The sequence below is a fragment of the Mustela nigripes genome, chromosome 1, assembly GCF_022355385.1.
Source record: "Mustela nigripes isolate SB6536 chromosome 1, MUSNIG.SB6536, whole genome shotgun sequence".
Classification (NCBI taxonomy): Eukaryota; Metazoa; Chordata; class Mammalia; order Carnivora; family Mustelidae; genus Mustela; species Mustela nigripes.
Genome location: NC_081557.1, coordinates 2396223 through 2408009, shown reverse-complemented (window position 1 = coordinate 2408009; position 11787 = coordinate 2396223). Strand labels below are relative to the sequence as shown.

The 11787-nt window shown below is 63.0% G+C and overlaps 1 protein-coding gene across 4 annotated transcripts in view; it reads left to right on the top strand.

Moving 5' to 3' along the window:
* The window catches only part of NADSYN1 (NAD synthetase 1), a 33276-nt gene extending 25592 nt beyond the window's left edge, over positions 1-7684 (top strand). For 2 of the 4 annotated variants that reach the window (XM_059398960.1, XM_059398963.1), the window contains exons 17-21: positions 2177-2308; positions 2800-2869; positions 5674-5802; positions 6240-6416; positions 7440-7684. In XM_059398960.1, the coding sequence (XP_059254943.1) occupies positions 2177-2308; positions 2800-2869; positions 5674-5802; positions 6240-6416; positions 7440-7490 (559 nt within the window). In that variant the 3' untranslated portion in view covers positions 7491-7684. The other 2 variants (XM_059398976.1, XM_059398969.1) reach the window with 2 other exon arrangements.
* Positions 7685-11787: the final 4103 nt, after the last annotated feature.

Genomic DNA, 11787 nt, shown 5'->3' with positions numbered 1-11787 from the left:
GGGGGGGGGGGGGTGGGGGGGGGGCCGGGGGGGGGGGGGGGGGGGGGACGCCCTCGCCGATCGGAGCCCCTGGAGGCTGGACCAGCATTTGGCGCAGGAAGTGGGTGGGGAGGTCAGGGTCCTGTGTAGGGAGTGTCGGCTTTGACACCTCCAGACGCCCCTGTGGACGTGTGTGGTGGGCAGTAAGGTGGAGACTCTGGAGTCCAGGGGCGAGCCGCACCCCCAATCTGGAAGCCTGTAGACGGCAAAATGCTGCTTAAGGTACGGGGGCAGCTGGGCCCTGGGGCTGAGTGTTGATGGAGAAGGGAGTGGGGGTGCAGATCCCCCGTACAAGGGGGAGCAGCCCGCCGGGCCGCAGAACCAAGAGGTCGGGCGTCCAGAGTGGGCGGAGGGGCTACTCTGCTTGTTGCTTGGGTGTGGGGAGGCCAGGGCAGGGAGCTGGCCCCGAAGGCTTGAGCCTGAGCAGGAGGGGAGCGGGTGCGGCCCCAGCAGGTGTGGCCCCAGGGCAGGGATCCTGGGCCGGGGAGAGCGGGAAGGCAGGGCCGTAGGGCGGTACCTAGGCTCACGAGCGGGCAAGGGTTGGTCGTTGGAGCCTGTGAACCCGCCTGTTAGTGGACTGTCGCGGGTGCCACAGCGGGACAGCGAGCTGGGGTGAGAGCCCGGCCCCCCGGGGCAGCAGCCGGCCGTCAGCGCGCCCCGCTCCATCCCTGGCGAGGCCCCTCCCTGGCCCGCAGATGCGCCTCCTCCCGGTGCCCTCACGCGGCAGCCTGGGAGAAGCCTGACGTCCCTCCTGGTGAGGACGCCGGGCCTTGGGGGTCAGGGCCTCACCCTCGTGACCTCCATTAGCCACGTGACCTCCTGAGGACCCACGTCCAGATGGTCACACTGAGGGGCTGTGACTTTGCGGGGACCCCAGACATTCAGTCCAGGACAGGGCCTCCTTGAGCAAAGCCGTCCTGAGGTCCAGCCTGTGCGCCAACGGGACTTACCTCCAGGCTTTCGTGCTGACCCAGAGCCTGGCCCTGAGGGGTCTCCCCCACAGGGTCTGTCCCCAACATGGTCATCTCCCAGTGCGTCTCGGGGCGGGTGGCCAGAGTCATGTGGTGGAACAGAGCCCGTTGTCCCTTCGGCCAGAAGACCCTGTCCCCACTCAGCCACCCCTTCAGCAGGACAGGGAGCACCTCGGGGTCCGGGGGAGCCCCATTCAAGGAGGCACCAGGTTTTACCCGCCCGTCTGCTTGGTGCCCTGGGGCTCTTACGCCCGAGGCCCTGCTCTCCGGGAGGAGAGAGCTGGGTCTTTCTCTTGAGCAGCAGGAGAGGGTCAGATGTGTGGGTGGAGGGACCCCGTGCTCGGGGACAGCTGTGTTTGCAGCCAGCCCGGATGCGGGACAGTCAGGCGGAGCCGTCTGCTGTGTCCGTGCTGGAGTCGAACTGGGAGCTCGGGCGATACAGGCAGAGGCCAGGCCCGGAAGGCCACCAGCAAGGGGGTTCGGGGGCGTGTGGCGGGTTAGGAAACACTTTGTGGGGTGGGGGTAGGGGCGGTGGGGGCGCTGGGGAGAGGGTGGACACCTGCCGTCCGGAGGTGCCTACAGAGGGAGGCGTCCGCTGGAGGGCACGGCTGACTAGGAGCCCCTGGGTCAAGCCCACCGTGCCCTCTCGCCGATCCACGGGGCCCAGGATCACTGCGAATCTCACGGGGCTAAACTCAGGGTATTGGCAGGGCAGCGTCTCCACCTTCCTCGCGGCTCCCGGCTCGGCCCCACCCCAGACCTGGTTCTGGGCAGAGGAGGAGGGTGTGTTTCGGGATTACCCTGCCCCGCAGGAGGTATCTGAGGGGGCGGGGGCTGCTGGCGGGCGTGGAGAGCCAGCCAGGCCCCCACGGGCTCCTAAGGACTCAGCCCTCAGCACCTCCCCACACCCTCCCGTTCTGCCGCCTGCCCTTCAGTCGCGCTGCTCCCAGCTGGGGGGGGCTCGGCGTTCGCAGGCCCGTCTCCGGCCCCCACGCCCTCTCGGGGCTGCTGAGTACTGCCCTGCGGTCATCTGCTGGCTCTGCCCATTTGCGGACGGCTCTGAGCGGCCGAGCTCTGGCGCTGGGCGTGGACGAGTGGCCGGGGCCCAGGCAGGATCTGTGGCCCCTCGGGTCAGCCCCGTGGAAACCCTGTGCTCACTCCCGCAGCCTCCTCGGCTACCTGACCAAGTACGACTGCTCCAGTGCAGACATCAACCCCATCGGTGGCATCAGTAAGACAGACCTGAAGGCCTTTGTCCAGTTCTGCATGGAACGCTTCCAGCTTCCCGCCCTGCAGGGGTGAGTGCCTCCCGCGTGACGTGGCTGTGCCCCCCCATCACCCCATGCTGCAGCTCCCTCCTGCCTGATGGAAACAGCTCCGCCCTTCAGTGGGCATGTGGGGTCTTATGACCAGGTGGCCCCCGGGGACACTGGGCCATGTCTGGAGACCTTGTTGGTGATGGCGGCCGAGTGCCCCTGGCACCTAGTGGGAAGGTGCCCCCAGGACAGCCCCGCAAGGACGCATGACCTGCCCTGAATGTGGACGGTGCTTGGGCGGAGAAGCCCCGTGGGGTAGCCTCTGCCAGCGGCTCCTGCCCCAGGTCGTGAAGCCCCCCGACATCCACGTCCGTCTCCCCAGGAAAGCCCAGCCCAACCAGCCCACTCAGGGTCGACCGGGGAGTTGCAGGAGGCTGGCCCTTGAGCGTGCGGCAGTTGGTGTGGGGGTCATCTCCCCGTGCCCACAAGCACCGTGGCAGCCGTGATGACTGACCTGTGTGTCTTGGCCGCAGCATCCTGGCAGCACCGGCCACCGCAGAGCTGGAGCCCTTGACTGACGGCCAGGTGTCCCAGACGGACGAGGTAGTGCTGGCAGCTCTGTCCCCGCTCCCCGTGTCCCTGCGTCCTCGAGTCCGAGCTGGGCTCCCCCACTGTCTCCTTACTGCCCCAAGCGACCAGGGAGCCCAGCTCGGTGCCTGTCCCGCTGCTGCCTTGACATTTCTTTCCGGCCTTCTTGAGGCTGATGCCCTGGAGGAGGGGAGAGTGGGGAAGGTCTCCCGCAGCTGGGAGGGGTGCGAGCTCAGAACCGTTCTTGTCCAGTCGAAGCTGGCCTGAGAGCCAGGAGGGGCAGTCGGGGCCATCAGCAGCGGGGTGCCGCTTCCGTGGCCCTGGGCCATTGCAGAGTCGGTCACAACTGACCGTCCTGCCACCAGCACCTGTGGCCACCTGTGCTCCGCCCGAGAGTTTGTCGTGTGACTCGCATTTTGAAGTCCATGACCTGGTTGGTTTGTCTTAGTGTGCGGTGTGAGGAAGGGATCACACTGGACCGTCTGGCACCGGCGCCGTTTGCTGCCGGGACGGTCTTTCTCCCGCAAGCGTCTCGGCATCCGGGTGGAAATCAGGGGTGTGTGTGTGGATCCAGTTCCAGACTCCGCTGACCCGCGGGTCTGTCTCCCCCAGAGCCGCACCCCCTGGGCCACTGCAGCTTGGTAGGAAGCTCTGAATTGGCATTGGGGGTTCTCCCGTTTCGTCCCTCTCTTTCAATGTATTCCGGCTGCTCTGGGCCCCCTGGATGCCCGTTTGAGTGTCGTCTTCTGCCGCACACGCGGCGCCAGCGTGGCTCTCCACGGCAGGCGTGCCGAGAGCACAGCTGGGCTTGGCGGGTGTCGCCCCTGGAGAACGCGGCGTCTGAGGCCTGGTGTGACCAGTCTCCCTCCTCACTCTGGGCTTCTTACGGCCTCAGTGTCTCGCAGTTTACAGAGCGTGAACGTGCACTTGTCTCGTTATTCGTTTCTAAGCACGTTTTCTCCTTTGTCCTCCCGTGAACGGAATTGTTTTCGGGGTTTCCTGAGCCGCTGGCTCATCTCCGGAGTCGGGAAGCACCTGATGTCCTGCAGCCCTTTTCCGTCTTCTCTTTCTCGTCTCCTACCGTGTGCTGGACGGTCAGCTCGCACTTCTCCCTCTGGGGCACGAGGAGCGAAGTGAGGGCTTCTCTCCGAATAAATCCCCCTCACTGCCACGCCCCTGCGCCCCAGACGCCGTGCCTTGTCGTCGTTTTCGTGCACCTCCGGGCCAGGTCTCATTTCCCTCGTGGCTTCTTCCCACCAGTGGGCTACTCGGGAGCGCGCCGCTGGAGTCCCGCGTATTCGGGGGTTTCTGCGCTTTCCGCGGGTCCCCAAGTCTGTTGCCCTTTTCCTCTGCGGTTGGGAAGCAGGCTTTTCCAGCGCGCTGAAGTTCATAGAGGCCGGTTTTATGGCCTGGCATCTGGTCTGTCCTGGAGAACGTCCCGTGTGCCTCGAGGAGAACGTGTGCCCTGCAGTCGTGGGCAGAATGTTCTAGAGAGGTCACTCAGGGCTCGTTGGTTTATAGGGTTTGAGTTTTCTGTCCCCTTGTTGGTTTTCTGGTTCAGTTCTGTGCATCACTGAAAAGGGTGTTAAAGCTTCCAAGTGTTACTGTTGAATCTAGAGAATTCAGGTGTCGCACTGGAAGACATTCACGCAGGAGTGGGCGCTGAAGGAGGTCCCTGGCGGGACCCGCTGGGCCCTGGGGCTTGGCATGGAGCTGGCTGGTCCCACCATCTGTGTGAGTCTCCGGGACAGATGAGTGGGAGGTAACCATGAGGGCCCCGGGTGTCTCTTGGTATTGCCCACACATGGACCTGGGTGCCCCGAAAGTGACTGTGTCCCTCTGATGGGGGCAGGACAGGCCTCCCGAAGGAGGTGACATTGGAGCTGGGGCCCGAGGAAGACTAGGTGGGCGGTGGGGAGCAGGAAGGAGGGGCTGGTCACTGGGGGTCCTGGAGACCCTGGATGAAGGTGAGGTCTGTCCTGCTGTTCTCCGGAAAGGCCAGTGCCACCGTCGGTCTGTCGTCGGCTCTGGTTGTATATTCTGGGGCACAGTGGGAGTTGAGAGGGGATTCGAGCAAATACTCGGAAACGCAAGAGGGGTTTATGTGAGCCTCCGTGGAGGCTGGCTCTTTCGAACCGTGCTAGGGGCGTCCCGTGGCCGGCATGACCCAGGAGTCTGTGCTGAGCCATCCATCCTTAGGGACAGCAGGATCCCCGAGGCAGGGCGCAGGGCTGGTTGGGCTGCCCTGCCTGACCTTGGTCCTGGCATCAGCCTCCTGCGGCTGCTGGAGCCAAACCCCCAGGCCAGCAGCTTAAACGACGGACCCTCCTCTCATTGTGCTGGAGGCCGAAATCAGATCATCCGCAGGCCCTGCTCCCTGCCGGGACACTCCAAGGGGGTCCTTGGTCCAGCCCCCGGGGCTTCCTGGGCCGCGGCCACACCCCCATTCGGTCTTCACGCGGCTTCTGCCCGTCGTCCCACTCCATCTCGTACAAAGGCTCCCGCGCCCAGGGCCAGCTCATCTCAAGCTCCTTTACTCTGGTGCATCTACAAAAACCTTTATTTTCCCAGATAAACCCACAGTTTGTAGGTTCTGGGGCTTGGAGCGTGGACAGAGCTCAGTCCCTCAGCCCTCAGAACCAGGCTGGCCCTTTCTCCAAACGCCGGCTCCATGGCACCGGGCAGTGAGGGGGAGTGAGACCGCACGTCTGCTCGTGGCCCCGTGGGGACCCTCCCCTCCCGCTGGCCCCAGGCCCACCGGCCGCAGGGACCCCAAGCTCGCCTCCAGCACCAGCCCACTGCCTCTGCCTCCTCGGCAGGACGACATGGGCATGACGTACGCGGAGCTGTCCGTCTACGGCCGCCTCCGGAAGGTCGCCAAGGCCGGGCCCTACAGCATGTTCTGCAGACTCGTCACCATGTGGAAGGACGTGTGCTCCCCGCGGCAGGTACGGCACGCACGTCCGTCCGCTGAGGGAGCCACAGACTCGGTCCCCACGGGCATGGTCTAGCTGGGGGCAGCGAGTCGGCCTGTGTGGCCTGAAATGGTGGCACTCTGTCGCCCGGGACGCCAGCGCCCAGGTGTCAGGTCCTCTGCGTGGGACCACTGCCCGCTGTCTGGCTCACGCGGTGCTCCCCACGGAATCGCCTGGAATCCTCTCGCCGCGTGTCTTCCCGCGTGCCCTGCTCAGCTTCACGGACGCGGCATCCTGCGGCCACCTGGGACAGCCCCCGAGCCACCCTGGGACGGGGACATTTGTCTGCGGCTGCCGGGGGGTGGCTGGCACACAGGGGGCACTAGTGTGTGCGGTGTGGGGTGAGCAGGGGTCCCGGCCTGGGTCCCTGCGCCCCGCGACCCGCGGCCCCGTCTGTCCTCGCCCACCAGGTGGCTGACAGGGTGAGGCGCTTCTTCTCCAAGTACGCGGCTAACAGACACAAGATGACCACGCTGACGCCCGCGTACCACGCAGAGAGCTACAGCCCCGACGACAACAGGTTTGACCTGCGGCCGTTCCTGTACCGCGCCGGCTGGCCCTGGCAGTTCCGGTGCGTGGAGGATGCGGTGAGTTGGAGCAGGTGCTTCCCCACGTCTGGCGTCCGTCCCGGAGACGCTGGCCAGCTCCCGCTGAGGGCTGGGAAGCTTTCTGTGGGCGGCGGTGTCGTGACTGTCCTCGTGTCCACCACGGGACACGCGTCGGGCGTGTGCTGTGCCTGCCGTGCTACTCACAGGAGCAGCCATGGGGACAGGGGGCCTCGCTGTCGCTTCCAGACAGCGCCGGCATCCGGCCGGGCTCACGTCTTATAAGCCACCCGGCCTCGCCGTTCCTCTTCTGGTTAGTAATTATGTGGCGAAGGAGGGATTAGTAAGACCAGCCTACGAGGCAAGGCCCGCCTGCCCTTTCCAAGCCCAGTGCTGGAGTCCGGTGCCCGTGGGCTGCACCCCCGGTACAGGTAGTGTAGCCCATGGGCTGGAAAGGGAGGCTGGCCTGCGGGGAGCCCCGATACCCTGACCACGATGAGCTGAGGCGAGGGCCGTGTTGCGCCAGCGATCGCAATGGACTCAGTGGACGCAGCGTCTACCTGGGGATCGAGGGAGGCGTCTGCGTAGGTGACGTGGATCCAGAGGAGTCACCCCAAGTCAGACTCATGTGCAGCCCACAGTTCTCAGGGGCGGGGTCACGCCAGGGGACAGCAGGCCATGTCTGGAGATGTTCCCGGGGGTGATGCTGGGGGGTTGTCAGTGTCACTGGCTTCTGGTGGGCAGAGTACGGGGACGCCACTGGCTTCCAGAAGTGCCCAGGATGGCCCCGATGGGTTCCCCCAAATCAGGAATGGGGTTCAGAGGCCATGCAGGTGTCGACCCCTCAGAAGACACACGTGGGCAGAGATACAGTCCACTGTGGTCTCGTGGGGCAGGGACCGTCGCCCAGACTCGTCCCGCGCACATGCTCCGTGTCCTTCCCGCATCCTCGCGGATCGTGGGCACGGCTCATGGCTGCTTGTCCAGTCCCGTGACCGCCACCCTGATTCAGGGCGAACTGCTGGGTTTTAATCCCGTAGACACTCACGTGACCTTTCCTTCTAGGTTGTCCAGCTTGAGAGCAGAGGCCAGCAGGACCTGGACGGGGTGGACTGACACGGCTCCTGCCCAGAGGGCCCCTCCCGCGAGCCTGCCATGTGCTACCCAGGCCTCACTGGGGACCGTGGGTGGGGCCCAGCCGCCCGGCCTGGAAGACCACACCAGCCTCTTGTTTCCTCTCTCACGGGAGAGGGATCTGTCCGTTCTGGTGCCTTACAGAAAGGATCCAATAAAGAGAATGTGGTTTCTGGGAGCAGACTCTGCGTATGGGGAGGGACGAAGAGCCCGCCCTCGTCCGTCCCCTCCAAGTCCCCCTCGGTTCCCCGAATCCTCTCTCTGGGGAGAGAGGATCTGGGGCTCCCCTAAGCCCCAGGGGATCACAGCCTCCCTGCTGCCGAGTGAAGCTGAGATGGGGTGGGCCACACACGCTGTCCCCCCCAGAGCTGGGGAGGGGGCAGTCAGGGGTCTCTGCTGCTCTCCCTGCCCAGAAGCCTTCCCTAAGAAAAGAAACTTATAAGCAAGGAGAGGAACTTACTGGTTAACATAGAAGAAGTACAGGGCTCTGACTGGCTTCAGGTCTGGCTGGATCCAGGGGATGCCCGTGTCCTTAGAACTTGTGCCTCTCCTCCCCCTGCCTTGCCAAGTCCCTGGTTTGAATCCAGCAAGAAATCAGTGCCTGTGTCTTCTTGCTGGGTCATAACGCCCATCCCTGAACCAGTGAGCTGCAGACCAGGGGCCCGCAACAGTGGACCAGGAGGTGTTTGAGAGGCAGGAAAAGCAGATGGTGAGTCCCTAAGCAACACACAGCCCTCCCGCACGCCCTGGTCCAGGCCTGGCCTCTGAGAGGGCTCCACCATCCTGTCCCAGACGGACTCTCCTCAGGGGGCAGCCACAGGCTCTGGGCTGGCGAAGCCTGTGCTCCGCCTTCCCATCAGCTTCCCACAGTGACAGCAAGGCCCCCGCAACACGAATCCGGTTGCACCCGAGATGTGGGCCCAAGCAGAGGGAGGGACACGCTTCTCTCCTTCCCCAAAGGCTGACCCACAGATGGTGTCCGTCCCTGGAGTCCAGGACCGCCCCCCCCCCCCAGGCCAGGAGCAAAACCACTTCTCATCCCCCAGCCCCAGAGGCCTGTTACTTCCCGACCCAAGCCACACTGAAGATGGCCTTTTCCGCAGGAAGCAAAGCTATTTTACTGCTCTTTCCCAAAAAGCTGTAGCCCCAGAGAACCCCAGAAGCCCGTTGCTGTGGTCTGAATGTCTGAGTACCCCCAATACCAGGGGTTGAAATGCTGACCCCAAGGTGACGGCGTGAGGAGGTGGGGCCTCAGGGGGGCGGCCCCCAGGAGCGGGCTTCATGGCCTATTAAAGAGGCCCCAGAGGGCCCCACCTGAGCACGCCAGCACCCCGGTCTTCCCCTGCCCAGCCACAGACCCCCGACTCATTCCCAGTGCTTCTGAGACACTGCCAGGGCCCTTTCCTAAAGCCAAGAAGCAGTTGACTCTTGGAGGAGAATTTGATTCCCCACCTGTGGGCCCAGAGATGAAGACCCAACAGTCCCAGCTGCTCTGTGAGCTGATGTGGCCCTGGGGTCCCAGGGCGGTCCTTCTCTAAGGATGGTTTCTGGACGTGCCAGAGGTGCTGGCCCTGACCCTGTTGGCAGCCCCCCAGCTTTGGGCCTGCCGGGTTCATGACAGGTGAGATCCAGGAGATATGAGCATGGGGTCCAGCAGCTGGACACGGAGGAACAGCAGCAGGCCGGACATGCCCATGACCGAGAGGAGGACCGTCCACACGCTGGCGATGGTGACAATTGCAGAGCAGAAACCAGCCGTCTGGAGGGACGGTGGACGGCAGGCGTAGCCTCGCAGAATATGCATCCAAAAGGTCAGGAGCCAGAGGAAGATGCTCGCTATGGCTGGTGCTTGGGACAAGGGCACTGGTACCAGCTAGGGAAGAGGACAGACAGACAATGCTGGAAGCTGATGGCCGTCACAATACCCAGCCAGTGAAACAGGAGAAGCTCAGCGTCCTACAGATCCTGGAGGGACAAGAGCAGCGCCGGCGGGAAGGCCTGCGGATCCGTCGCACGCGGAACACAGTCTGCAAGCCCGGATGCACGGGGTCCACCGTGGAGAGATTGAGGTTGTAGACACAGAAGGAATTTTTCCTGACGGACAAACAGACAAGCCAGATGACGATTCAGTTTCCCACCAACCCGCAAGGGACCATGACCGCCTTGATGGACGGGAAGAGCAGGTGGATAGCAGTGTCCACTCTCGGAGCCGTCCCTGTGATGGCATTGCTGGAATCATTCCAGCACAGGTGGTGCTGGGGAGGACTGAGCTCAGGAGGGTACTGCCGTGCTCCCCTCACGGTGGGTTCTGGGCACCCCTGGTCAGGCAAAGACAGAAACGCAGAGTCTCTGGCCGATAACCAGGTGCCTCGCTCCTCCTGGCTCCTTCCGTCTAGTCCACCCCCTCCCACAGCCCCACCCACCAATGTCCTGAGCGAGCGGCCTCCTGCTGTTCTGGGTTCTCGGCGGGTGACGGAAGAGGACACTTGACCTCATCCTCCCCACCCTCCTGGGCCGGCCCGTGAGCATGAGCATCCGCATGGCTCACTCCTGCCTGTCTCCTGCCAACTGACTTGCTGGATACCCCCTCCGGGTCAGGCTCTGAGCTGAACGCACAGGTGGTGGGAGTTGGGGAGACCCAGTCTCTGCCCTCTAGCAACCTCCGGCATCCACAGCTTATGGGATCAGAGGATCGAGCTGTGGGACTCAGCGGAAAGAAAGGGCCACCACTTGCGTTAAAGACATAGGAGGTATGGGGCACCTGGGTGCTTCAGTGGGTGAAGCTTCTGCTTCGGCTCAGGTGATGGTCTCGGGGTCCTGGGATCGAGCCCCGCTTTGAGCTCTCTGCTCAGCGGGGAGCCTGCTTCCCCCCAACCCTGCCTGCCTCTCTGCCTACTTGTGATCTCTCTCCGTCAAATGCGTAAATAAAATCTTTAAAAAATGTGGTAAAGACAGAAGTTCTTAGGAGAAGGGAGGCATGAAACACAGAATGCACCCGAGGAAGGGTCTGGGGTGTGGGGAGCAAGTCACCCTCAAGGGCTGAGCTCTGAGTGTGGCCAGGAAGAGCAGTGTGGGACAGCAGGGAAGGACAGCGGGCTGTCAGTGTGGGCCGGGTCATCTGGTCTACCTCCTTCCTTGGGTCCCGTGCTGAGTCACCTGAGCTGAGTGCAGCCTGCGTGCACAAGGTGCCGCTGCGGGGGCCGTGCCCCAGCCCCTGAGGGGTTTCCTGCGCGGCCTCTGCTTCAGCACCACCCATGTGACCATGACCCCAAACACAGCCGGCCCCCCAGAGGTGCTCTGGGGGCCCTTAGGGTTGTGAATTTGAGTGTCCCAGGAGCTGCAGTAGACAGAAGACCGGCTCTTGCCAGAGATGCCCGTGTCCTAATCCCCGAATCTATGACTATGTTAGGTTGGCAAGAGGGAATGAAGGTTGCGAATCAGCTGGGCTTGAAAGAGGGAGTTGGTCCCGGATTACCCAGGTGGGCCCTCCATGGAACCACGGGGTCCTTGTAAGGAGGAGGCCTCGAGGGCCGGGATCATGGCAGCTGAGGTTGGAGTCATGTATTGTTGGCTCTGAAGATGGTGGCCTCCAGGAGACCGGGGATGCTGGCGATGTCTAGAAGCTATGATAAGGTAAGGGAACACGTCCTCCCCTAGAGCCTCCAGAAAGAACACAGGCCTCCCGTGGAACGTAGCCTAGTGAGACTTTGCACAGATCAGGGTCCTCCAGGACCACAAGGTGACAACAAAGTAACAAATGGGAATTGTTTGAGGCAGCTAAATCTGGTGGGAATTCTCGACGGGCTGTGGGGTCCTCGCCGTGACCGTCCTGCTGCTGAAAGGCTTGGGCTTCTGCCTTTGGACGCCATATTTCTTAGCTTTCCCTCCCTCGATTCCCAGCATTTCTTAAGTTTGTCCCTTGGACTTCTTCAGCCCCTCTCCTTTCTTCTCCCTGGAGGGAGACACCTCCATGGCCAGTGTCTTCCAGGACACTCTCCTTGGCATTCTGTTCTTTTCTCTTTAAACCATGTCCCTGTGTTCCGACCTCATCTGGTCCCAGAGCTTCCTGTCCGTTCCTCCGTCCCCAAATGAGACGCCGTTTGCCCCCAACCTACTTATCAGAATGCCTCCTGGTAACACCAAGTAGAAGACATCCTCCCCAAACATGTGCTCCTCACGGCTCGGCTGCTACAGCCATAAGCGACCACAGATGACACATGATGAGTGAACACCTCACTCACAAAAGCTGATATTTGAATTTCATGTAATTTTCACTGTC